This window comes from Peromyscus maniculatus, chromosome 3 (genome assembly GCF_049852395.1).
Source record: "Peromyscus maniculatus bairdii isolate BWxNUB_F1_BW_parent chromosome 3, HU_Pman_BW_mat_3.1, whole genome shotgun sequence".
NCBI lineage: Eukaryota > Metazoa > Chordata > Mammalia > Rodentia > Cricetidae > Peromyscus > Peromyscus maniculatus.
The window spans coordinates 106,470,004-106,493,524 of record NC_134854.1 but is presented as its reverse complement, the minus strand read 5'-3'; the positions used below and the strand labels follow the sequence as shown (position 1 = coordinate 106,493,524).

The following is a 23,521-nucleotide window of genomic DNA, read 5'->3' as shown; positions in this document are numbered from 1 at the left end:
GGGGCGTGTGTCTCTCATCTCACCCGTCTGTAGGTGCTGGACTCGGCGAGACGCGGGCGAAAAGGAAAAGAAGGCGCGAGGTGAACTGAGTTTGATCCTGAGGCGCCTACAAGTGGGTCCCCGGCGGCGGGCGGCGGGCGGGGCGGCTGGGCGGGAGGCCGGCGGGAGCTCACACGCTCGGCAGCCGGCCGGCCTCTCACCACGCCTCCCGCTTTGTGAGCGCGCCCAGGGGGGGTGCTGGCCGCGAGCCCACGGCGCGCCTCCCGCCTCTATATAAACACACGCATCGCCTTGCCTTGGATCAAATCAGATTGAGAGACGCTTTTCAAACCACCAGCCCTGAAGTCCTGCCTCCTGCTTTCCCCTCTTTCATCCCCTTTGCCGTTCTTTCTTTCTTTTTTTTCCCCCCTCCTCTCTTTTCTTTTCCCCCAACAGCAACTCCAGAGCCGAGAGACTGCGTCCCGGGACAGACTGCCTTTTCTTAATTGATAGATAGCCGGGCTCGGGTTTTCCACCTCCTCCCCCAACCCCACCCCGCCTCACCCCTCCCGCCCGCCGCCGCCGCCCCAGCGCCCGCCCGGGGCTCTGTCGCCGGCTGCGTCCCTTCCCGGCTGCGGCCCGCCGACTCCGCACTCGCACTCGGGCCAACGCGCCCGCCTCGCCCGCCTCGGGGTGCCGCGGCCGCTCCAGCCTCTGCACTCGCCTCATCTGGGGAGCCTTTTCCCAAGCCCCCAAAGTTTCTGGGTTCGTTGGAATTTTTGGATTCCGATTTTCCCCCCTTTTTATGCACCTAGGAATTTTGGAGGAATACTTTTGATAAATTGATCTCACTTTCCGCTAGCTCTCGGTTCCCCTTCTTTTTGCCCTCTCGCTCTGAGCAGGGAAGGGTCTTCCGAGAGGCTCCTGGTGGATAAAGTTTTCCAAAGTTTTTCTAGTGTGATGGTTGAGGGGAGAGCAGGCTCACCAGCTTGACTCAGCTCCATCTCACCTTCCCAGAGCAGCCCTAAGCCCGCATAAAGGGACAAACAAACAACAAACAAACAAAGTTACACCTCGAGTCGCTTCGTGTCTCCTCTCTTCTTCTTCTTCCAGGAAATCTTTTTCCTCCCTCTCTTCGATCACCTCGCAGCCTTCAGACCCCTTCTCTCGGCCCCATCTCCTGGGTTTCTCCGAGGGGTGCCAGGACCCCCGGCCGCAGCTTCCCCTCCCCCCGTCACTCTGGTCCGGCCCTCCCCTCCCCCTTCGCGGCCCGCACAGCCAATCCCCCGAGCGGCCGCCAACATGCTCTTTGAGGGCTTGGAGCTGGTGTCGGCGCTGGCCACCCTCGCCGCGTGCCTGGTGTCCGTGACGCTGCTGCTGGCGGTGTCGCAGCAGCTGTGGCAGCTGCGTTGGGCGGCTACCCGCGACAAGAGCTGCAAGCTGCCGATCCCCAAGGGCTCCATGGGATTCCCGCTCATCGGAGAGACGGGCCACTGGTTGCTCCAGGTAAGCGCACCCTCGCCCTGCTAGCTGCTCCTGGAGTCCGCTAGCCGCGGGTACCCGGCCAGGGGGCGCCGGTAGCTCGGACACTCGGACGCTTGGACGCGTCGGTCCCCGCCCCGCCCCTCTCTGCCTCTGTCGGCGCCGCCTGGGTTTCCCCAGCTCGCCTGCAGCGCGGCTTGGAGTCCTTGGGTGCCGGGTGAGCTAGTTCAGAGGGCTGATGGCGGGGTGTGGGGGCGTTTGGGGGGCTGAGGAGCAGAAAGGAGGGCTCCCAAGTGTGATGCACCTGGGGCTGCGAGCGCCCAAGCAAGGGTGAGCGGAGAGCTCTGGGGAGCCAGTCTGGAGGGGCGTCGCTTAGCTTTCCAGTCTATGTTAGCGTCCTGGGTATCTATCTACCTAGCCGCTGAGAGGTAAAGGAGAGGGCCAGTGGCAGCTTGGAATGGCCCACATTAAGATCCGGGCAGTATCCTGCAGTGTATCCGGCTCAGGCACAATTGGGCTGGTACAAGGTGCTAGTCACAACTCTGCGTGTGTGTGTGTGTGTGTGTGTGTGTGTGTGTGTGTGTACATGCGCGCGCGTCTGTGTCTGTGTGTTGTGGTGGGAGAGGAAAAAGGTAACCTAAGGGAAATTCGAGGCAAGAAAGCTGAGAGCTCTCAGCTTTCGGGGAAAAGGGTCTGTTTGCTTATTGGGTGGGGACAGTTTAGCACAGGGAAACCAGGAGAGGTATGCAAGAAATCCAGAGTGTGCCTATGCAACTGGACGCCTCACAACTCCACTCTGGTGACAATTGGGGCCAGGCTCGTTGAGGACCAGACCCAGGTAAGTAGCAGGCAGATTAACCTGGAGTTAACCTCGTCCAATGCTAGACAATCGCTTTTGCAATTTGATACACCACAGGGTTTTTTTTGGGGGGGGGAGCGGGGGTGAACCTCTAGGGTAACAGCAGGAGATGAGTTTGTCAGGCGGGTGATCACGGACGTTAGGGGCAGCCTGAATATCCCTAAACAGACAACTCCAACCCCTCAAAAGGAGAAATGAAAGATGAGCGCGCGCGCGCGCAGACCTATGGGTTTAGACGTGCGAAAGCTTGGCTTGAAATTAATAGACGCGTGCAGTCAATGCGCGTGAACACACACACACACACACACACTGTGCCCAGTGGAGAGCCGAGTGACAGGAGAGGGGCGGGTATGAAGGGGTTTGAGAGATTCTCCCCCCCCCCGGGGTCTCTCCACGCCTCATAGTCGGACTGTCTCTGGGGGGGGGTTGCTTGTCCAATCGGGTGGGGTTCACTTCAACCAATCGGACGATCCTTAGAGACAAAATCTCTTTTGCTTGTTTCTTGTCTCCACATTTAAAGGGTTAACTGTGGCGGTGGTCCAGGCTTTAGCCGGGAATTTAGAAAATAAAATAACTCAAGTAGGCAACGGTTCCCGCCGTTTAAGGCAAAGCCTCGGAATCATCGTTCCCATCCTGTTTCCTGACCGGCCCCTCCCCCATGTCCCTTGCCCTTTTTCTCAATCCCTCAAGGGCCCTTGCGGGTGTGGTGCAGCCAGCACAGAATTTAGAGAGGCACCCCTTCGCCAGGGCATCGGCGCCCCTGGGGGGGGTGTCATATCCCCTGGGAGGAGGGACCAGGGGTGTTTAAGGGGTTAAAGCGAACCCTGCGAATCCGGTGTTTTTTTCGGAGTAATTTATCAGATTTTACGGGGGACCTCCAAGGGCTCTCGGTTTCCACTAAGCACCATCTAAACAGAGCCCAGGGCTAAAAATACATTTTTGTATAAATTGGACTCGCGGCCCGAACGGCCGCCCCTATGAAAGTCCTCTTTGTGAAGGCCGTGGAAACGGCGGACAAATAACTCTTTATTAAAGCCACAAAAAACGCACTTTAATTATAGTTAGGCAGATCAGAGGCGGGGGTGGGGGCCAGGCGGCGGCGACCTCGGAAAATTCACAACCCAACTTTTGTGTCGAAAGAAAAGAAAAACAGAGGAAAAGACGGGAGAGGAGAGACGGAGTGAGACCGACCGAGGGAGACTGCGCGGCAGACGAGGACGGGAACCCCGCTCTGTGCCCCCCTCTGCCGCACCCCACCTCCGCCCGACTTCTCTTAAAGGAGCCGGCGCCGTCTAAACCGGCGTCTGGACGGGGGCGTCCCCGACTCGGCCCCTCCAGGTGGCGCGGGGGTTCCCGGCTCGTTCCCTGTCGCGCGCCGGGCCCAGAGGCATGTGGAAAAGCCATTAGGAATCTGGGTTCTGTAGTCACTTTTCGCATCTGGGGCGTGTTCACTTCTAACTGGAGTATAGTTTCCCTGGGAGAAAGGAAAGTGAGAAGGGGGGCCAATCTGGGAAAGGGGAGCCTTCTGTCTCCGGGTGGAGGGAGCCGAAGTCCCTGGGAGACCATGACGCAAAGGCAGGAGACTCGGCCGGGCCGCAGTTCTGCAGTCCGGCGGGGAGAGACTGGACAGGTGGCTCTCCGCCCCTCTGCACCCTGTGCACCCTGGCGGGAGAAGGGTTAAGGCGGGCTGGGTGGCGAATGTGATGAAGGTTTCCGGCGCCACAGGCCGTTGGCGTGGAGCGCAGGGATCGGCCGGGGCCCCCGCGATCCGGTTACCTGCGCGGGTCACCGCACCCCGTCCCACCGCCCCTCAGGAGCACCTTCCGGGTGCTCCAGTTCCAAATTTCAGGGCGGTGATCAAAGTCTGTCCCAATTATTCTCAGGACAAATGCTTCAGGAGAGTCGTGGCTCTAGGCCCAAGACTCCACCCTGCGGAGCCCACGGAGGGCCACACCGGAGCAGAGAGGAAACTCCAACCCCCATCTCTGGGGACAGCCTCCGGGCACGCACAACTCGCCGCTATAAATAATCTTTGGCCTGCGGCCACCCCGCGGGGTCTCGCCAGCCCGTGGCCTGGAGCCTGGAAATATTTATTCCGAGAGGCTCCACCGCGCAGGGGTGGGGGAGCAGGCTCTAGCTTCAGGTCCAGCCGTCGGGGATACCCCCCTAAAGCCATTACTAAAAGCAGCCTTCCGTGGGTGCCCCTGCATCTTCGTCCTCCCGCATTATTTATTACCCTCCAGGCCCCACTTCCCAGTCCTAATGCACTCCGTGAAAAATAAAACCCGTAAGAGTGTGTGTGTGTGTGTGTGTGTGTGTGTGTGTGTGTGTCCGCGAGCGCGCGCGTGTGTTGGATGTTGGGGGATGACAGGAACCGGATGGCCGATGCTTAGGGTGGGGCTGGATGCAAGGGCACCAAAGGTCCTCTGTGAGCCCTGAGAGGCTTTTGGTGCATTCCCGCAGGGTTCTGGCTTCCAGTCGTCGCGCCGGGAGAAGTACGGCAACGTTTTCAAGACACACTTGCTAGGGCGGCCGCTGATCCGTGTGACCGGTGCGGAGAACGTGCGCAAGATCCTCCTAGGCGAACACCAGCTAGTGAGCACCGAATGGCCGCGGAGCGCACGCGTGCTGCTGGGCCCCAACACGGTGGCCAATTCCATTGGCGACATCCACCGCAACAAGCGCAAGGTAAGAGCTCAGACCCTTGCCTTAGGACCGACCACCTTCCTCGGGTAAGGAGCACAGAAATCTGAGCTCCCCTGCCTAGAGGGTTTCTTGCCTGAATCCGGGCTCAGCTTGGGCCTCCTCTTGATGCACTCTGGTGCACCTTTTGGCTGCCCCACTGCATGGTGGGCACCACTAGGGTCAGTGAGGTCTGCCTGGATATGGTCTGGACAAAGCTTGTACGTGTGGGGTCTGCAGTGATGGATGCGGTTGCTCAGTGCACCACTCTACTGGAAAAGGAAGGGGGCGGGGCAGACGGTTCCACCCCTCACTCCTCAACCTCCATTTCTCAAAGTTTCCCCCAGGAAAGCCCCCAAAGACCGATCATGCTAAAACCAAACCTGGCCTAGCAGCCACAGGTTGCCTGGAAAGGCGACTCTGTCGTGTGTTGCGGGACTGGAGATACCCTGGGGGCAGCAATTCTCCTGGCCTAGCCAGGGGAATAGGTTGGGTGGGCTTGGGGCCCCTGCCCTGACAGGCACCCAGGCTGGTTCGGGGTGGGGGGTGGGTGGGGGAGGCAGACAAGGGGTGGGAGCGTAGTCTAGGTGCGCTGAGGTTCAAAGCGCACCCAGCCTCCAGAAAGAGGAAGAGAAAGTGGGTGTTTATCCGGTGGATTTCCCGAGCTAGAGCAGAGACGCGCAGCAGGCGAGCCAGAGCGCAAGCAGCACGCCTCCCCGCCCCCTCCAGCTGCGCCGCCGCCACCGCTGGGCTGGGAGCGCGGGCGGCACGTGCTGTTTGAACTGCAGTAACCCGAAGGCTGAGCCGGCCGGCGGGCGGGCGGGCGGGCGGGCGGGGCGCCGGCCTTGGGCTGGAAGCCGCCAGAAGGGAGGCTGCAGGGCTCCTTCACTCTGTTTTTTCCATTGGGTCAGAGGACTCAGTCAGGTCTGGAACCTAAAAAGGAGAAAAGGGGGCCTCTTGCCTCGGGCAGGAGTGGTAGAACAAGGGATTGGAGAGAAAGGGGACCGCGGGGATCATACCCTTTGCCAGCAGCCCTACCGTTAGGTGGTCTGGGTGACTGGGGGAGTAGTGGGACAATCACTGATGCAGCCTCTGGGTTTTGGTGTTCTCTGAACCGTCCCGTGAGGGTCGTTCTCCTTGGCAGGCACAAGAGAAAAAAAAAAAAAATCAAAGGAAGATGTGTAGGTCTCCCAAGAATTCTGCAGCAGGGCTTCTGAAGGCCTGACTGGATGCTGGAAGCAGTTAACACAGCTTGCTGGCAGATGGGGGAGGGGCTGGGAGCAGAGCTTTTCCCCTGGAGACTCCCAGACTCCTCAAGGCTTCTTTTCAAGGAGCTGAGAGAAAGAGCTGAGGCCTCTGGGAACCCAGCTCCAAGCTACTGTCGCCTCACTTCCCTTCAGAGGCTCGATGCAGAGGGATCTCAGATTCAGACTGAGTGAGATTTGAACCCCCAAGTCATCCACCACTCAGCCTGCGGCTTTACCGGGACCTGCCTGCGGGGGCTGCGGGAAGCTGGGGTGGGGGCAAGGTGCTCAGAGGAAGGAGGAGGGCTTGACCAGGACCGGAGTGTGAGGCCCAGGGAAGCCCACGGGGCTCTGGGTCTGGCTGGTGCCTTGGAAGCTCACGCTCGCACCCTCTTCTTGAGTTGCCCTTGCAGGAGCCAGGTGGGAAAGGCCTAGGTTTGAGTCCACGTGGTCCATCTGCAGGCAAGGGGACAAGGAAGGGACGAGGACAGATGAGCAGTGCCAGGGGAGACACAGGACAGGAGGAGGGAATTCTAATGAGGTGGGAAACAGGCCATGCGCAGGGACTCCACAGTCCTCCTCTCCAGAGCTCCTGGCCTTCTTACCCCTGAGGATGAGAATGGTCGGTCGGTCGGAGGCCAGGACATACTGACCCAGGCTCCAGAAACAAAACACGCTCTCGGTATGTGTGCTTGCTTTGTGGTGGTCACATGGATAGGAACCTTCTCAAGTCAGCCTAAAGTGTGACCCATGCTCCTGTTTACTGAATTGATGGGGAGCTTGACCCTTGACCTAAGGAAGTAGAACCTGATAGGAAGGACAAGACTCGAATACTCAGGGGCCGTGTTCCTGAATGCCCATGTTGCCCTGAAGAGATGGGTCAGTTTTGAAGATGCGAAAGCCTGGAGGGCACCCTATGGCCAGAGTGAGAGTAACGCAGCTCACATTACAGGGAGGGCCGTGCCCCAGCCTGGTTAGGATGTGGGGCCCAGGTGTGCGGGGCCATGGCTGGCTGAGAACTAGAAGAGTCACTGTTTCCATCGAGGTGGGCGACTGCCCCTTCTCTGGGAGGTCTAACCAGATGTGTGGGGAGAGGGCTCCTCACAGGCCTCGCTGCACGCACTCCACATGTTGGCCCTGGCTGCCCTGGTGGTCTAGGGCTAGCAGAAGTGGGGCTGCCGGGAGAACTCCAGAGTGTCCCCTCGTCTGACTGTTTCACCTGCGGAAGCCAGGCCTCACACTCCCTCCCTCCCTCCCAACTTGGGGCAGAGGGTCCTTCCTATCTGACAGACTGTACAGAGTGGCTGGCCTGCTGCCCAGGCAGGAATGGCTGGAGTCTAGTCGAGGAGGTAGGGACAAGCAGTTGTAAGAGACAAAAAGAAGTTAGCACTTCTGGAAGCCTCCCGCTCTCCAGCCACATTTCCTCTGTGCTTTTGTAGACAGAGCTGGGTCTTAGCACTGAGAGACTTCAGTGTGCCCAACAGGGGACCCAAGACGCCCTGGAGTGGGAAGACACTAGAGCAGGTTTCCTGTCCAGCAGGTGGGCAGAGCTCAGAGTGGTCCATGGTAATAGAATCATGGGGGAGGCTACCCCCACCACCACCACCACTAGGCTCTGGATGCCTCTGGCTTATTACACAGGCTGTAGCCGTACACATGCCCACATGGATCCAGGCTTGGCTCAGGGCAGAAGCGCCAAGCTGATTTAGGGTTCATGGGAAGGTAGAGAGCATAGGCAGACAGCCCAGCCCCAGGGGAACAAAGACTTTGTGGGCTAGATGAAGTCCTTCATCCAGAAATTAAGGTAGCTAGCTCTAGCAAGTGTGGGGGGGGGCTGCTGAGGAGGCGTGGCAGGAGAGGTTCCCTTTGAAGGTCAGTGGGGGAGGAAGCCCAGGCCAGCTGCCAGAGTGTCTGGGTGTGGGTGCCTCCCTCGCTCGCTCGCTCGCTCGGCCTTGTGCAGGGAGGCAGGCAGGCTGAGTGGGGGGCTTCTGCTTCCGGTATCCCTTCCTCTCCTTGCCCTACTCCTGACATCTGTCTGTCGCCTTGCAGCCCCACTGTGTCCCTCTGATGGCCCCTCACCCCTCATTTGGAGAGTAAATGTGGCCTCGGTGCAGGGAGGGGAGGCTTGGCTGGAGTCTGTTGTGGCCCTGAGCCCCGATGCCCAGTTCTTATAGCCATCCTGGGCTCCCCAGACCAACAAGATTGGTGTGAACTGGGGATTTGAGGATCCTATCGCAGGGTCTAGACAGTTACCCTACTCTATGACCCTGAAAAATCCTTCCCTCATGGCTCTCAGATTTCCAAGGGGGGTTGGAGGCCGGAAGATGGTAAGCAACTGGGCAGTCAGTTCTTCCCTAACCTGTTAGTGCTTTGGCTGGGGGTCTATGGAAGAGTTAGGTAGGAGGATACACACACACACACACACACACACACACACACACACACACACACACACACGGAGAGGGAGACTTGTACAGGTAGGAAGGGGAATGACCAGAAGGGATGAGTGAGGACAGCCCGAGGTGAAGGAGAAGCCAGGTGGCATTGCAGGCAGCTGGGAAATGACACCCTCTTCGGTCCCCCCTCCTTACTGGAGTATAAAGTACACACCTTGGCGTCGCCACTATACAGACCGCGGTCCGCCTTCTGTTATTCTTTCCACTCCACAGGCCGAGGCTCCGGTGGCTTGGCTGGGTGGCCTGCCTGGCCCCCACCCCTCCTGGGCAGCAGCTTCCATTCCTCCTCAGCTGAGTCACTGACTGGGCGGTGGGCTCCCTCCAAGGCCCTGCCTGCTGCTGTGGCTGCCCCCAATTTGCCCATCCACCCTCAAATGCTGGCTGCTCAGGCAGGTACACTCCTGGGGAGCTGTGGGAGTGTATGAGGTGACCTCCCATCCCAGAGACACCCGAGTAGAGGCGAGAGCAAGTCTGGCTGGGAGAGAAGACATCTGTAAGAACAATTAGAGGGGAGTTAGGTTTTGACAAGCCCCGGTGAACATTCTAGGCTCCATGCAATCAGGTTCTATTCACAGGGAGAGAGACAGACAATATAGGTAATTGTGTTATTGGGGAGACAGAAGGGGCCAGGGAATGTTCTCCAAGGACGTTTAGTATAGCGACCATCCTCCCTCCAGGCCTTCTTATGGTTCTATGGATAGACTGCGGTGGGTGTTCTGGGTCTCCTAGGACCCTCTGTCCCTGCCCTCCCTGCACCCATCCCTTGCAAAGTCCATACCTGCTGATCGGCAGAGCTCTGTCGGGGCCTGGCTGATTCCACGGACCTTTGTGTGGCATTCTTGGCTTCATTCTGGGAATTCCCAGGGAAGACCCCATGAAAGACAAAAACAACCTGGCCACTGTGTTGCCTGTGGTCAGGGCCAGTGTTCCTGGGCCAGAACCGTCTTCAAACTGAGCCGCTCCCAAGTACCTTCCCCTGTGCCCCAGGCCTGACCCCAGTGGCCAGCAGCCTCAGATCCAACAAGCTGATGGGGCCCAGGCCTCTCCCTGCCCTGGCAGGCACCTCTGCCCGTCCTCCGTGGTGGCTGGAGGTTTTCTGGGCTGCCCGGCTTTGGGAAGTGCCCGCCTTGTTAGCCCTGGGCACAGACCCAGAGATGCAGACTTGGCATCCTCCCAGAGCCTGGGAGGCTCCTGTGTCTCTAGAGCAGCTGAACCAGAGGCAGGGCCATAGACTTGGTGACTCTGGGCAAAGGCCCCTGCTAGAGTGCCCGCTACCAGCCTTTGCTTGGTTCTCCTGCCTGAACTTTCTCCAGCTTCCGGAAGAGAGCAGGAGGAAAGCCTCCAAGGAGAACCGGGGAACGTCTGGGTGGAAAGGGACTTGGAAACATCTAGATGGACTCTTCGTAAAGCCGATGGGGAAACGACCCAGAGGAGCAGCAAGCCAGAGGCTGGTCTAGACAGGAGCCTGGGCCTTCATTCCTTTTCTCGGGGCTCCAGTGGGAGAGTGGCCCCCGTTGCTGGCCTTTCTCAGGACTCTTTCCCACTTGGGGACTAGAGTTCCTTGCTCAGCCTCAGATCCTCCTGGGCCCCTCGGGCCCCGAGAAGTGATTCAGTTAGCTGTCACTAGATGGCGCAGGGAATGTAACCTAAGGGGCACAGGGGGCTTGTTCATGATCCCGGTGGGCCCCTCTCAGGATGCTCTTCTTCGATTAGCCGTTAGGGTAGCCTGTGCCGCCCCCCGGGGGGGGCCTTGGTGTGGTGTGGGTATGGGGTGCTATGCTGTATCCTCGGGGCTCACGTGTCATGAGGCTGTGCTGCTGGGAAGGGTTTCTTCTTGAGAAAGACATAGGTGCTAAGATGCTATGTGTCTTGAAAACATCCCAGAGGTCTCTTGGGCAGGTCTCACCTCCTTAGGGATGAGGAAACCCAAAGCCTTGGAGAAATCATCATGACCACAGACACACATTGAGCTGGGTGGCAAATCCTTTATTGTAAGTTAGGCCCCTGGACACCCAATCTGACTTTCCTTGCTGTGTCCTGATGGCTTGCTTGACTCGGTCTGGTTCTGGTGACAGTGGCCTCTGTACCGTCCCTCTTGCGCATGCCATCTTTGGGCCCAGGTCTCCACCGGGTCATTTTCTACCCTATCCAGGAGCTTGCTGGTTCTCAGTCAGTGTGGCCTCACTATCTCCCCCTATTACACACTTCTTCACGGTGTTCTGTCCCAGTAAAGTTATCCTCCGGCCTCCCCACTGTTTCTTGGTGAACCCACAGAGCTCTGTTCTCCGTAGAGCCTTCTGTTGGTCAGTAGTCACTGACAGGACTCCTGAGGATGGGGTCCACTCTTCTCCCCCCCTTTAAGGCCCATTGGCCGGAGGCTGAGCCTGGTTCCAAAAACATCAGGATGAGGGCTCAGGCACCCAATACCGTCTCCCCCTACATCCCTCTGACCAGAAGTCGCTGCTGAAGCCCCCTGCCAGGAAATTCCCCAGAACCCCCCAAACTGAGCAAGGTGTGAGTGACCTAGAAGACCTCCCGTCACCCTTGTTCGTCTAAGCTGCTCCTTGGCAGTGGAACTGGCCTGGACAGTATGGTCCTCTGCCCCTCACTGGCCCCCCCTCCCCTCCCTCTGCCCACTGGGAATTGGGGAATGAAAGTGCTATTGTGCGAAGTGGCTGGGCCACTGAAGGGCCAGCACTGTTATTTCTGCAAAACCAGCCCTCCCATTAGCCATGCAGGGCACAGGCCAGGAAAATGTTACCTTTTCCTCCATGAGCTGACTGCAGGGGAAATTCTCACATTTACAGTTTGTGCGGTGGTGGTATTCGGGGGGCAGGCGGGGGGCCAGTGTGCTTGTGTGGTTTTGCTCGCGCACGGGGGCCAGGCGGGCGGGTGGGCGGGTGGGTGTCCTCCCCTGCACTCTCCCTCTTTCTTTCCCCAGCTCTGGGGGTACCTCCTGCTCTGGACTTGTATCTGGGGATATAAGTAGACCCACAGGCTGTGAGGAAGTAAACAGACACCCTCCCTCTCTTGGCCAGCGGGTAGCTGTGTGAAAACATGCTCATGGTGGGGTGGAGGCAGGGCACAGCCCAGCCAATCGGGAGGATGGATGCAAGGCCAGGAGATGGGAACAGGGACTCTTGACAGTCTTAGAAGCTGCTCAGAATTATAGGGTCTCCTTCCTGCCTTTGCCATCTCCTGGGGGCAGAGCACTATTTCCTCTAGGCCTGGCCACACACTAGAATTTTGGATGGTACAGCCTCTGTGCTCCCTAGAGCCCCACCCGATAGTCATTACGTGGGGACTGATGACAATTTGGGTCCCCAGAAAGTCCTACTTTTTGTCTAGCTATAGGTTCTCTTGCCTGCATACCAGTAGAGCAGAGGAGAGCCATATGCTTATTTCCTATGTATGCTGTGACCACACTTGTCCCCCCTCTCCTGACACTTCTGCCCAAGGTCCTAAGACTCAGAGCCCTTCGTGTGGCTCCACCCTAGCCCCTGTGGTGCCCCAAGGCTTGGAGAGCCCCCCACTCTCTTACAAACACAGGCGGTAACCCGAGGGCTGAGTGTAGGGGACTGCACAGAGATCTGGGTTGGAGCCACCCCCAGGGAGCTTGGTAGGAGGGGTATGGGCAGCATGCCCCCTGGCTGCAGGTCCCTTACCACCTGCCTTGGGTCCCTTCAGGTCTTCTCCAAGATCTTCAGCCACGAGGCGCTAGAGAGCTACCTGCCCAAGATCCAACTGGTGATCCAGGACACACTTCGAGCCTGGAGCAGCCAGCCTGAGGCCATCAATGTGTATCAGGAGGCCCAGCGACTTACCTTCCGAATGGCGGTGCGCGTGCTGCTGGGCTTCAGCATCCCCGAGGAGGACCTGGGCCACCTCTTCGAGGTATACCAGCAGTTTGTGGAGAATGTCTTTTCTCTTCCTGTGGACCTTCCCTTCAGTGGCTACCGAAGGGTGAGTACCCAGTGCCTGGGAAGAGAGGGTACAACACTGCCTTTGTGAGGGAAACCGCGGGCAGATGCTGGGAGGGAGCACAGGGCACGGGAACAGACAGGTGAGAGCAGAGGTCCTCACAGGATGGCTCTGGAGCCTTTCCTATGAGCCAGCGGCTTAGAAGGAGTCCTGTCAGCCGGGCGGTGGTGGCGCACGCCTTTAACCCCAGCACTCGGGAGGCAGAGGCAGGCGGATCTCTGTGAGTTCGAGGCCAGCCTGGACTACCAAGTGAGTCCCAGGAAAGGCGCAAAGCTACACAGAGAAACCCTGTCTTGAAAAACCAAAAAAAAAAAAAAAAAAAAAAAAGAGTCCTGTCTTCAAGAAGAGCTGATGGTCCTCTTTCCCCTAGGGCATCCAAGCTCGGCAGATCCTTCAGAAGGGCCTCGAGAAGGCTATCCGTGAGAAGCTGCAGTGTACCCAGGGCAAAGACTACTCGGATGCCCTGGACATTCTCATTGAGAGCAGCAAGGAGCACGGCAAGGAGATGACCATGCAGGAGCTGAAGGTGGGTGGGCAGGGCCACGTCCACCGTGGAACTCCCCTCTCACTTCCCTCGTCCAGAGCAGGAGGTTGTCTGGCTGCTACCTCTCTAGTCAGCTTCCTGAGCAGCAGCCCAGGCAGTAGTTAGCTTTCGCCCAGCGGTGCTGAGGCAGAAGCAGAGTGGCATCATGGCTTGCGGCTGGGTGCACTATGTCCTGGGGTGGCCAGGCTCCAGAAGCTATACCCTACCCATATCCATCTCTATTGAACACTGACCCTTAGGCCTACAGAGCGCCTTTGTTGGCACCTCCCACTGAGCCTATCCCTGGCTTACTCTCTCGGTTCATTCCATGGTCCCCAGAAAACACATACCCAGAAGCCACTCGCTGGAGACCAGCTCCACACTCCAGAGAGGTTTTAATTGTAATATGGACTCCCTCCTCTTACAGTCTGCCCAGTCGTGCTTGGGAATCTTGTCCTTCCTGAACTGCCTGAACACAGCTGGGCCTCAGTCCCTTGGCCCTGTAGTAGGCCCTGTCTGGGGGCTCTCCACTGGCCAGGGCTTATTCATCCCCAACCTGCACCCCTTTACCTGGTATCTGCAGACTTCCCCAGGAAGCTGGGGAGAAGCTGCTGTAACCTCATTAGCAAGTGCCCAGGCCTTGAGATGAGGAACCTCTGGGATCCACTGCAGCCTCTCTTAGTCCTGGCTGCTGCATTCTGCTATTTCTAGATCCTGCCTGCCCATCTGACCACCTGAAAGGCATCCCTCTTCTGGTGATGGAGGAAGAAGCTGAGGGCATAGATACCTCGTTACTCATAACACACACACACACACACACACACACACACACACACACACATACACACTGCAGAGCCTCTGCAACATATCCATTCTCTTCCATGAGCTCTCTGCATTGGGCAGGCCATGAGTCCAGCACTAAGCAAGAAGTGACCTTAAGCTCTGGAGCAAGCAGGCCTGTGCTTCTGCCCTGAGTCATAGATAGCAGTGTGCTTCCAGCCAGGCTGGGGGCCAGGCTGTGACCACCACCCCACCCCACCCCCGCCTTGTGCCTTTTGAGAATAATGCTCAGAGCAAAAGTGTTAGCTGCCAGGAGGTAAGGCCCAGTGCAGATGGACTCTGGGGAAAGCTGGTTCTGTAGGTCACCCCATGTGACTGCTGCAAATAATCCAGAATGCCTGTCTCTCTGCTGCCACAGGACGGTACCCTGGAGCTGATCTTCGCAGCCTATGCCACCACGGCCAGTGCTAGCACGTCCTTGATCATGCAGCTGCTGAAACACCCTGCTGTGCTGGAGAAGCTGAGGGAGGAGCTGCGGGCCCAGGGCCTGTTGCATGGTGGCGGCTGCCCCTGCGAAGGCACCCTGCGCCTGGACACGCTCAGCAGCCTGCGCTACCTGGACTGTGTCATCAAGGAGGTCATGAGGCTCTTCACGCCCATCTCTGGTGGCTACCGTACCGTGCTGCAGACCTTCGAACTGGATGTGAGGCTGGGTTCCAGTGCTGCTGCTGGTGGGGTGCCTGGGACTTTTTGGCTTAGCCAGGAGAAGATGGCCGTCTCGGGGTCCTTAGGATGTTAGAGGGGGATGGAACAGTGCCTGATTCTAGTAGCTTCCAGTCTTGAGGAACGAATGTAGAACTGAGCGAAGCCAACCTGTACGTCACATGGGATGCTACTTGTGACCCATAGAAATGTAGCCTCGAACTAGCTAGCATGCTGGGGGAGTGTCTTTGGTCAGGGACAGGCTGTGAACATCTGAGGATGAGGATAGGTAAGTGGGCCTCTTCTGGATCTCACCACCCTACTCCCTGCTCCGTCTTCCTCCAGGGTTTCCAGATCCCCAAGGGCTGGAGTGTCATGTACAGCATTCGAGACACTCACGACACAGCGCCCGTGTTCAAGGACGTGAACGTGTTTGACCCCGACCGCTTCAGCCAGGCGCGCAGCGAGGACAAGGATGGCCGCTTCCACTACCTCCCATTTGGCGGTGGCGTGCGGACCTGCCTGGGCAAGCACCTGGCCAAGCTGTTCCTGAAGGTGCTGGCGGTGGAGCTGGCCAGCACCAGCCGCTTCGAGCTGGCCACCCGGACCTTCCCCCGCATCACTCTGGTCCCTGTCTTGCACCCTGTGGATGGCCTCAGCGTCAAGTTCTTTGGTCTGGACTCCAATCAGAATGAGATTCTGCCCGAGACAGAGGCCATGCTGAGCGCTACAGTGTAGCCTCGCTCTGGTCTCAGCCCGGCCCAGCAGAGGGGTAGGGGATAGAGACAGAAACCTGTGGGGTGGGGCGGGGCTGGATGGGAGGCCAGCAGCCCCCTATGATTTCCTCCTCTGGCTTCCTCTCCAGCAAACCCGCTCCGAGTACAAAAGGGCCCCGCCCCCTCCTGACTCCCACTCTCTTGGATCTCCACTGCCCCCTAGCTTAGCTCCCGGGACAGGGCCAGGACAGGGCTCTGTGTGCCCATGACAGTGTTAGAGCCCGCTGGCTGAGCTGCGGAATGTGCTTATGACCTTCTGAACGCTCCCTCTCTTTACCCCCTTGTCTTTTTGTTGGTGGTCTGGTGGTTGTAAAGGCAGGAGGGAAGAAAAGAGGGGGGCCCTTGGAGCACTCTTTGGCACCCTGCACCCACCACCACCACCACCACCACCACCACCACCACCACCACCACCCCACCCCCACCCCCACCCCCCACCCCACCCCCGCTCCTGTCACTGCTCAAATGATGTCCAGAACAGCGTCTTGGGGATTCTCACCTAATTCAACCTGGGCAGCTCAGGAACTGCCACCAGCCTTGAGGGTGCCCTGCACCAGCCTAACCAGTTTGGACATTGGAAATTACCTATTGCTGCTATTTGTTCTCTCTTCTGATCTTGGGGTACGGGGGCCTATAGGCTTAATCCCCAGCATCTTCCTTGGTGGCCCTGGGCAGGCACACTGGCACTCCTCTCCCATGGGACCCACTGAGGACTCCCAGCTGCCCACCCCTGCCCCCGAGCCCATATTTATTCACTGACCTTGGCTACACTGAGGTCTGGAGCACACGCCTGCCCCGACACAGCTGCCAACCTCTGGCCTAGCTGTCCTTTTCAGGGCTTATGCAAGGCAAGAAGACAGATCTCTGGTCTAACCCAGCTCCCTGGTGAAGGTTAACGGCCCTCCTGGGCTCCAGGCAAATGTTCAGTTTAACCTCAGAGTCAGACACCCAGCATCTCTGCCAGGTGTTGTTGTTGTTTTTTTTTTTTAAATCACCTCCTCCCATCTGTCAAAGGCCTGGGCTTGTGCATCTGGGGGCCACCACTTCCTGTTCGCTCACTGCCTGCCCCAGTGCCAGCCACTCCGCTAGTGAGGATGTGTAAGGATACGGGTTCTTCTGAAGGGACTTCTTGCCTTCCCTTCCTTAACCCTCACTGTCTGCGCCTTTGCTCTTGGGAGAGCTCCCCACCCCACCCCCATCCCGCCCCTGCCCCCACCCCCATGCCACTGTCTGCTAAGCCCTGCTCCGGGTGTGGGGTGGCCATGAAAGCGGAGAGGTAAGGTAGAGAGAGCCCTCCCCCTGAGATGCCTCAGGCCCTGCGGGGGTCTGGAGACACTCCAGGGGAGGCTGCAGAAAGCCATGGGGAAGGAGAGGAGGAAGGAGGACGAGGACAGGCATGAATGAGTTTTGTCGGAAGTGGTTCAGTTGCAGAGAGGCCAGCGGGGACGACTGGGCGGACAGGGCATTTTGAGGACTGGCGACCTAGGACCCCTCCTGGGAAGAGTGCGGGGCTCCGACGAGTCTCTAGGCAATTTCGTCTGTTTTCAGATTCCTGTTTGCCTTTGTTTCCATCCATTGCTTTTGCATGTCACCAAGGCAATGGGTCCTCTTCACAAGAAAATAAAAACGCAGAATGACAGCCCACATCAACTTGACCCGAGACGGCCACTGTCACGGAAATTCAGCCACAGAGGATGTCTGTCCCATGTGAGCTGTGCTTCCCAAATGTTTCAGTGGCCTCCTGCGTTTTCCTGACGGAACCCAAACAAACAAGACCATTAGAACAGACGTTAGCCGCAAAATTAATGTGAAACTGAAAATAAGTGTAACCCCTCCATTTCCTTTCCCAGTTCTGAAGCAGACCAAAATGTGTAAAGACTCGTCAAAGCGTAGGACATAGGTGCATGCTGCCCCCAAGCCAGCTCAGTGCCTGGAAGGGTCACTTTCCTGCACGCTAACCCTGCTTGCCTGTTTCAGACTGAAGATGTGGCATGTCGTGTAACTCTGGCCCTGGTGCGGGACAGGGAGACTGGAGGGCCCCAGCAGGCTTCAGGGGCCTTCCCTTTCAGGGGCCAGCCCAGGAGGCGTGGAGAAGGCAAAGCTGAGTGGGATCCGTGTGAGGGGAGGAGGGAGAAAAGATGGTCTGCCTGGGTGGGTCTCAAAGGTACCAGGCGAAGGGGCCTAGCCCGGGCGCCTGCGGGCGACACCTGTCTCACCCCTGTAGATGTGTCTATTCCGTGTTCGTGTGTTTCATTGTGGTAGCATTAATGGGTGATGTATTCTCACATTCCTAACTATTGTAACTTGACATTAAAAAGTTAAACCCCACAAGACTTCCTGCCACGGGCTTGCAGATTGAAGCACTTTCGAAGTTAGGCGCTGGCGTGTGCGTTCTGGGCAACCATTTTGATCCTGCCCAGATTTCTATTATTTTATACACAAAACTTTTTTTTCATAAATGTTATAATTTTGTGTCTGTCTTTATAAACTATTATAAGTACTATTTTTGTTATAATTCAAAATAGATATTTAGTATAAAGTTTTTGCTGTTAAATATTTGTTATTTAGTAAAATATGAATTGTTCTTTATTGTAAACATGGTTCAAAATATTAATATGTTTTTATCACAGTTGTTTTAATATTGAGAAAGCACTTGTGTGTTTCGTTTTGGTATGAGCTGGTGCCGTGTGTGTGTTTTGATTGTCGTGTGGTTTTGATGTGTATATAATATTCCATGTTGCATATTACAACAATGAATGTCATGCATTTTGTGAAATACTCAATGTGGCTCTTTTATTGGCTTCCATAATAAACTGTGGGGACTCACCCTGGTCTTTGTTGGCTGTCTGGTTTCTTACCCTTCAGACTCATTAGAAGGCTCCCGGGGTTATCCATATTTCATCAGCAATGCCCAAACCAACCTGTCAGGAAGTTCTAGAATGTGTTGTGGAGTTCTGCCCCACATTCCTACACACACCAAAGGCTGTGGCAAGGTCCAGAGCCTGATGGGGGAACTGGCAGCTGGGAGGCCACACCCCTGCTAAGTGTGACTGTGACCAGGTATGCCAGGTCTTTGCACTGGAACCAATGACCCAAGGCTTGCCCATCAGTGTGAGCAAGGACGGCTGAAATCCAAAGCCATGGCAGGTACAGGAGTGGAGTCCCTGTTGTGATCTCAGCCTCTTGCCTGGGCAGGTGATTTTCCAAATCTGTTTCCTGGCTATCATGGGATCAAGTACATCCCACAATCACATATGCTTGGGAAATGGACTAAACAAAATTAACCAGGTTCCCGTATTGCAAGTCTTGAGCCCCAGGATGGTAGAGGAGTCAGTATGCCTCCAGACTACAGTGGTGTGCAAGCCACTTTGAGAGCTGAAATGTTCCATTTCCTAAGCTATTCCATAGCTGGACTGTCCCAGAGGCCTGCGGGGTCGGGGTCGGGGTCGGGGGAGTGGAGGGCTGTGGAAAGGCAGCTGGCAGGCCAGGGACCAGTAATGTCCACAGGGGTTCTGAGGACCAGGGCTGTGGATATAGTGGGGATGCTAGGAGGCAGGAAGCTGTGCTGGTGTCATGCCTGGGCCTCTTCTCATATCCTCGGGTGGCCACTACCAGGCTGACCTGACAAAAGTCACTGTGTGGTCACCTCAGTTCTTTCTAATAGTCTGACCAAGGCTCTGCCCAGGCCCAGGCACACAGGGACCCAGGCACTCTGGGACCCAGGCACTCTGGGACCCAGGCACACGGGAACCCAGGCACTCTGGGACCCAGGCACACGGGGACCCAGGCACACGGGGACACAGGCACACGGGGACACAGGCACACGGGGACACAGGCACACGGGGACCCAGGCACTCTGGGACACAGGCACTCTGGGACCCAGGCACACGGGGACCCAGGCACTCTGGGACCCAGGCACACGGGGACCCAGGCACTCTGGGACCCAGGCATTCTGGGACCCAGGCACATGGGGACCCAGGCACTCTGGGACCCAGGCACTCTGGGACACAGGCACACGGGGACCCAGGCACTCTGGGACACAGGCACACGGGGACCCAGGCACTCTGGGACCCAGGCACACGGGGACCCAGGCACACGGGGACCCAGGCACTCTGGGACCCAGGCACACGGGGACCCAGGCACACGGGGACCCAGGCACTCTGGGACCCAGGCACACGGGGACCCAGGCACACGGGGACCCAGGCACACGGGGACCCAGGCACTCTGGGACACAGGCACTCTGGGACCCAGGCACACGGGGACCCAGGCACTCTGGGACCCAGGCATTCTGGGACCCAGGCACTCTGGGACCCAGGCACACGGGGACCCAGGCACTCTGGGACCCAGGCACACGGGGACCCAGGCACTCTGGGACCCAGGCATACGGGGACCCAGGCACACGGGGACCCAGGCACTCTGGGACCCAGGCACACGGGGACACAGGCACACGGGGACACAGGCACACGGGGACACAGGCACACGGGGACACAGGCACACGGGGACACAGGCACACGGGGACACAGGCACACGGGGACACAGACACACTGGGACCCAGGCACACGGGGACACAGGCACACGGGGACACAGGCCACGGGGACACAGGCACACGGGGACACAGGCATATTGGGACATAGACACACTGGGACCCAGGCATATTGGGACACAGACATGCTGGGACTCAGGGCCTTGTTTGTCCAGCCTAGATCCCCACGACTGACCACCCAGGCAGCTCATAATGTCACTAGGGCAAGACAGTCACAGACCCTGGCCAACTGCTCCTCTGTGTGGTGAATGCAGTCTCCCCACTTCCCACCCCTGGGTCTGCTCACACCCAGCCTTCCACCTTCCTCAGAGTGGAACGGGACGGGGAATGCCTCTTTGCATCAGAGCAGAATCCTGCAGTGGAGCTGACCTTTCCACAGGCCACAGGGAAATGGAGAGAAGGAGGTACGGGATGGGTGTCCAGCTCGGTGAACAGTGCTGACTGCAGCCCCCTTAGACAGACTCGGGCTCAGGCAGCGGCAGTGTGGAGCAGGAACTGGCCGTCTCAGGAAACTTTGCAGGGAGGCAGCCGTTTGTCAGCGGGTGAATTCTGTCCATCCTGGTGGCAGCCAAGGGAATGGAAGTACAGCCCCAGGGGGACCCTTGGCCTGACCACCCTGCCATGGGCTGGCAGAGGCCAGTGGGAGCTGGTCCTGTCCTCACCTCAGTCCTTGCTTCTTCCCCGTGGCACTGGGGTCAGGGTGGGAGACAAGGACACCAGCTGCATGTGTCCTGTCCCCCCCCCCCTTCCCCCCTCCGCTTCTCCGAGGAAGCTGCCAGCTGGGATCCCTGGAAGGAGAACACAGACACTGGACAGACAAACAGGGACACTGTTTGTCCCTGGACTGGGGCACCAGTTTGGAGAGAAGAGGGTGTGCATCCAGTCACCTCCCCCCTGGCCCTGTCTGGGCCTGGCTGCCCAGGGCCTCAAGGCCAACAGGGTGAAGTGAGCAGGGGAGGTGAGAGACGGTCAGTACGCTCACTTGGATAAGCCTTGAAGATGGGAGGGAGGGGGAAAGTGAGGGAAAGGAGGGGTTGGGGTAGGGACAGGGAAGAAAGGAGGGAGAGAGGGAGGAGAGGAGGGATGGAGGAGGAGGGGGGAGAGGAGGAGGAGGGACAGTGAGTCCAGGCTTCATCCCCGGCTGAGGTTCTAGGCCCTGAGCATGGGAGAGCGATGAAGAGAGCTTCCTGGGGTCTTCGGTTCTCACCTCTATCTCCCAACCAATTTCATGTACCCCGGAAAGGCTGATCTGGCCCAGGGTTCACCGTGCACTGGCCTTGCTCTCTTGGGCTTCCCAGACCCTTAGACTGCCATATGGCCAGGGTGCTGGCTAGCCTGGGGTATGCTCACCCTGGGAGAGAATAGGGGTGTTTGCAAGGCTGGAGTGCTGGGCTGCACCCATAGACACTTTCCTTGTCTGGTCTGCTAGGTTTTCTAGGCCCTCTTTCTCAAAGCTTCTTCCTCTGGGACTCTGGCTTTAGTGAGATGGGAGGTAAGTAGGGTATATGGTGACTCGGTGGCCCTGGGGTGTATACTGGGGACCTAATGCTGAGCCAATAACCTCAGAAGCCTTAGGGCTTTTCCCTGTAAGGATCTTAGTTAGCCCAATTTGAGTCACACACCAACCCCTGGCCAGGAAGCTGGCTTCTTCTGACTGGTCCCCCAGAGTTGACAGTTGGCAGTGCATGATGGACATCCTGAAGCCCAGGCCAGAGGACACTTTCTGGGGTCCTTTATTCCTCCCTGGCCTCAGTGCTCAATGGCACAATTCAAGTTCTTAGAGTTGGACCACAGAGGCCTGGTCCCAAAGGCCACCTCCTAACTTAGCACAAAGCAATCCAACACCAAGGCAGTTGCGATTGCTTCCTCTGGGTCAACAGAGACGCCTCTCCTGTTTCTGTTTCTGACCTCTAGACCTCTGGTTAGGTAGAGGCTACTCAAAAACATCCCTCCTGCTTGCCTTTCTTCCCTTCTCCCTCCCTTCCTTCCTTCTCCGTCCCCACCCCCAACACTTACATTCAACAGGTTAGGGACTTCACTTCCCTGTATATTACTGAGAACATGTCCTCACCACCAGAGCAGCTTCCATCTTAGAGTCCCTCTCGCACCCTGGGCGGGGTGGGTGGGTGGGAGGGGGCAGGGGTGGCGGGGGTCTCTTTGAAACTATGTAACAGTTCTGTGAGCAACTCACAGTGCTGCGGTGAGAGCAGGGTGGAGGAGCCCCAGAAGGTTGAACCATAGAGACCAGAGGTAAAGTAAGAGGTGTAGGCACTCAAGCATTCACGCGCACACACGGCACGTGCACACACGGCTTTAAAAAGAAGAGACAATGGGTGATTTGGCCTGGAGCTGTCACACGCGTGCATATACATTTACATATTTTTTGTGTGTACCTGTAGAATATTTTTGGTGGTGCTGGGGAATTGAAGCTTTAACACACACACACATACATGCGATTTCAAATGTATTTAATTTGCATTTTGCAGGTATACACCTGGGGGTCAGAGGACATTCTGCAGGTATACACATGGGGGTCAGAGGACATTTTGCAGGTATACACGTGGGGGTCAGAGGACATTTGCAAGAGTCAGTCAGTCAGTTTTTTCCTTTTACCATGTGAGTCCTACGGATGAAACTCAGGTCATGAGGCCTGGTGGCAAGTATCTTTCCCTACTGAACCACCTCTCTGACCTCCATCTGTGTGAAATGAAGTAGACTGCTAAGGATTCACCCAGGGCGTGTACAACTGTGTGAAGAGCAAGGCCACAGTTCCCATGCAAGGGCTCCCCCGTGGTGACGTCACCTCTTTCGGATTCCATCAATGCATTGTGGCTATTGTCCTTGTGTTTACTTTTAAATTACAACAGGGTCCATGCTTGAAGAGGCTGGAACAAACACCACACCCCAGGCCTACATTGTCTTTGTACGTGTGACTGTGGGCTGGTTGCTTTACACAGGCAGACAGGCACGCACGCACGCGCGCGCACACACACACACACACACGCACGCACGCACGCACGCATTCACACACACCAACACAGCTTTAAAAAGAAGGGACAGTGAGCGATTCGGCCTGGAGCTGTCTCTATGAGGACCCTACTCTGTCTGAGGGACCTGTGCTGGTGCTGTGGCTGACAGACAGCTTTTAAAGAGTGACAGCTTCCACAGTCCCCAGAGAGTCACCCACGCCACAGGCATTCCTGGCTCTGCTGTCTCCAACCCCTGTTGGCATCAGACCCGGGGCAGCACAGAGCTCCTGTCCCAGGTCAGTACCCCTGGGAGGGCCAGGACATTGTCGAGTGACAGTGACCATTGGTGTTGGACCACAGCTGGTGTAGAGAGCTTTTGTAGAACAGGGGGTCTTAGCCTGGGTTCCAGGGTAGATTTGGGAGGCCTTGCTTTGTGCATGTTTCTGCTTGGAGGGGTGAGCTTCTGGCTTCTACAGCTCCTCAAAGGGGTCCTGAGGAGATTCAGCAGGGTTCTAGGTTTGGGCCACAATAGCAGAATAGTGAGAGAT

The 23,521-nt window shown here is 57.5% G+C and overlaps 1 protein-coding gene across 2 annotated transcripts; it reads left to right on the top strand.

The window, feature by feature from the left end:
• The first annotated feature begins 579 nt into the window (after nt 1-579).
• Nucleotides 580-18,292, top strand: Cyp26b1 (cytochrome P450 family 26 subfamily B member 1). Of its 2 annotated transcripts, none has more exons than XM_042273552.2 (6): nt 580-1,485; nt 4,784-5,008; nt 12,390-12,665; nt 13,054-13,209; nt 14,405-14,689; nt 15,034-18,292. In XM_042273552.2, exons 1-6 carry the CDS (start codon nt 1,282-1,284, stop codon nt 15,424-15,426), a joined length of 1,539 nt encoding a protein of 512 aa, XP_042129486.1. In that variant the 5' UTR covers nt 580-1,281; the 3' UTR covers nt 15,427-18,292. The 2 variants fall into 2 exon arrangements, with proteins under 2 accessions (XP_042129486.1, XP_015865322.1); XM_016009836.3 differs by lacking the exon at nt 580-1,485 and adding an exon at nt 1,805-2,299.
• Nucleotides 18,293-23,521: the final 5,229 nt, after the last annotated feature.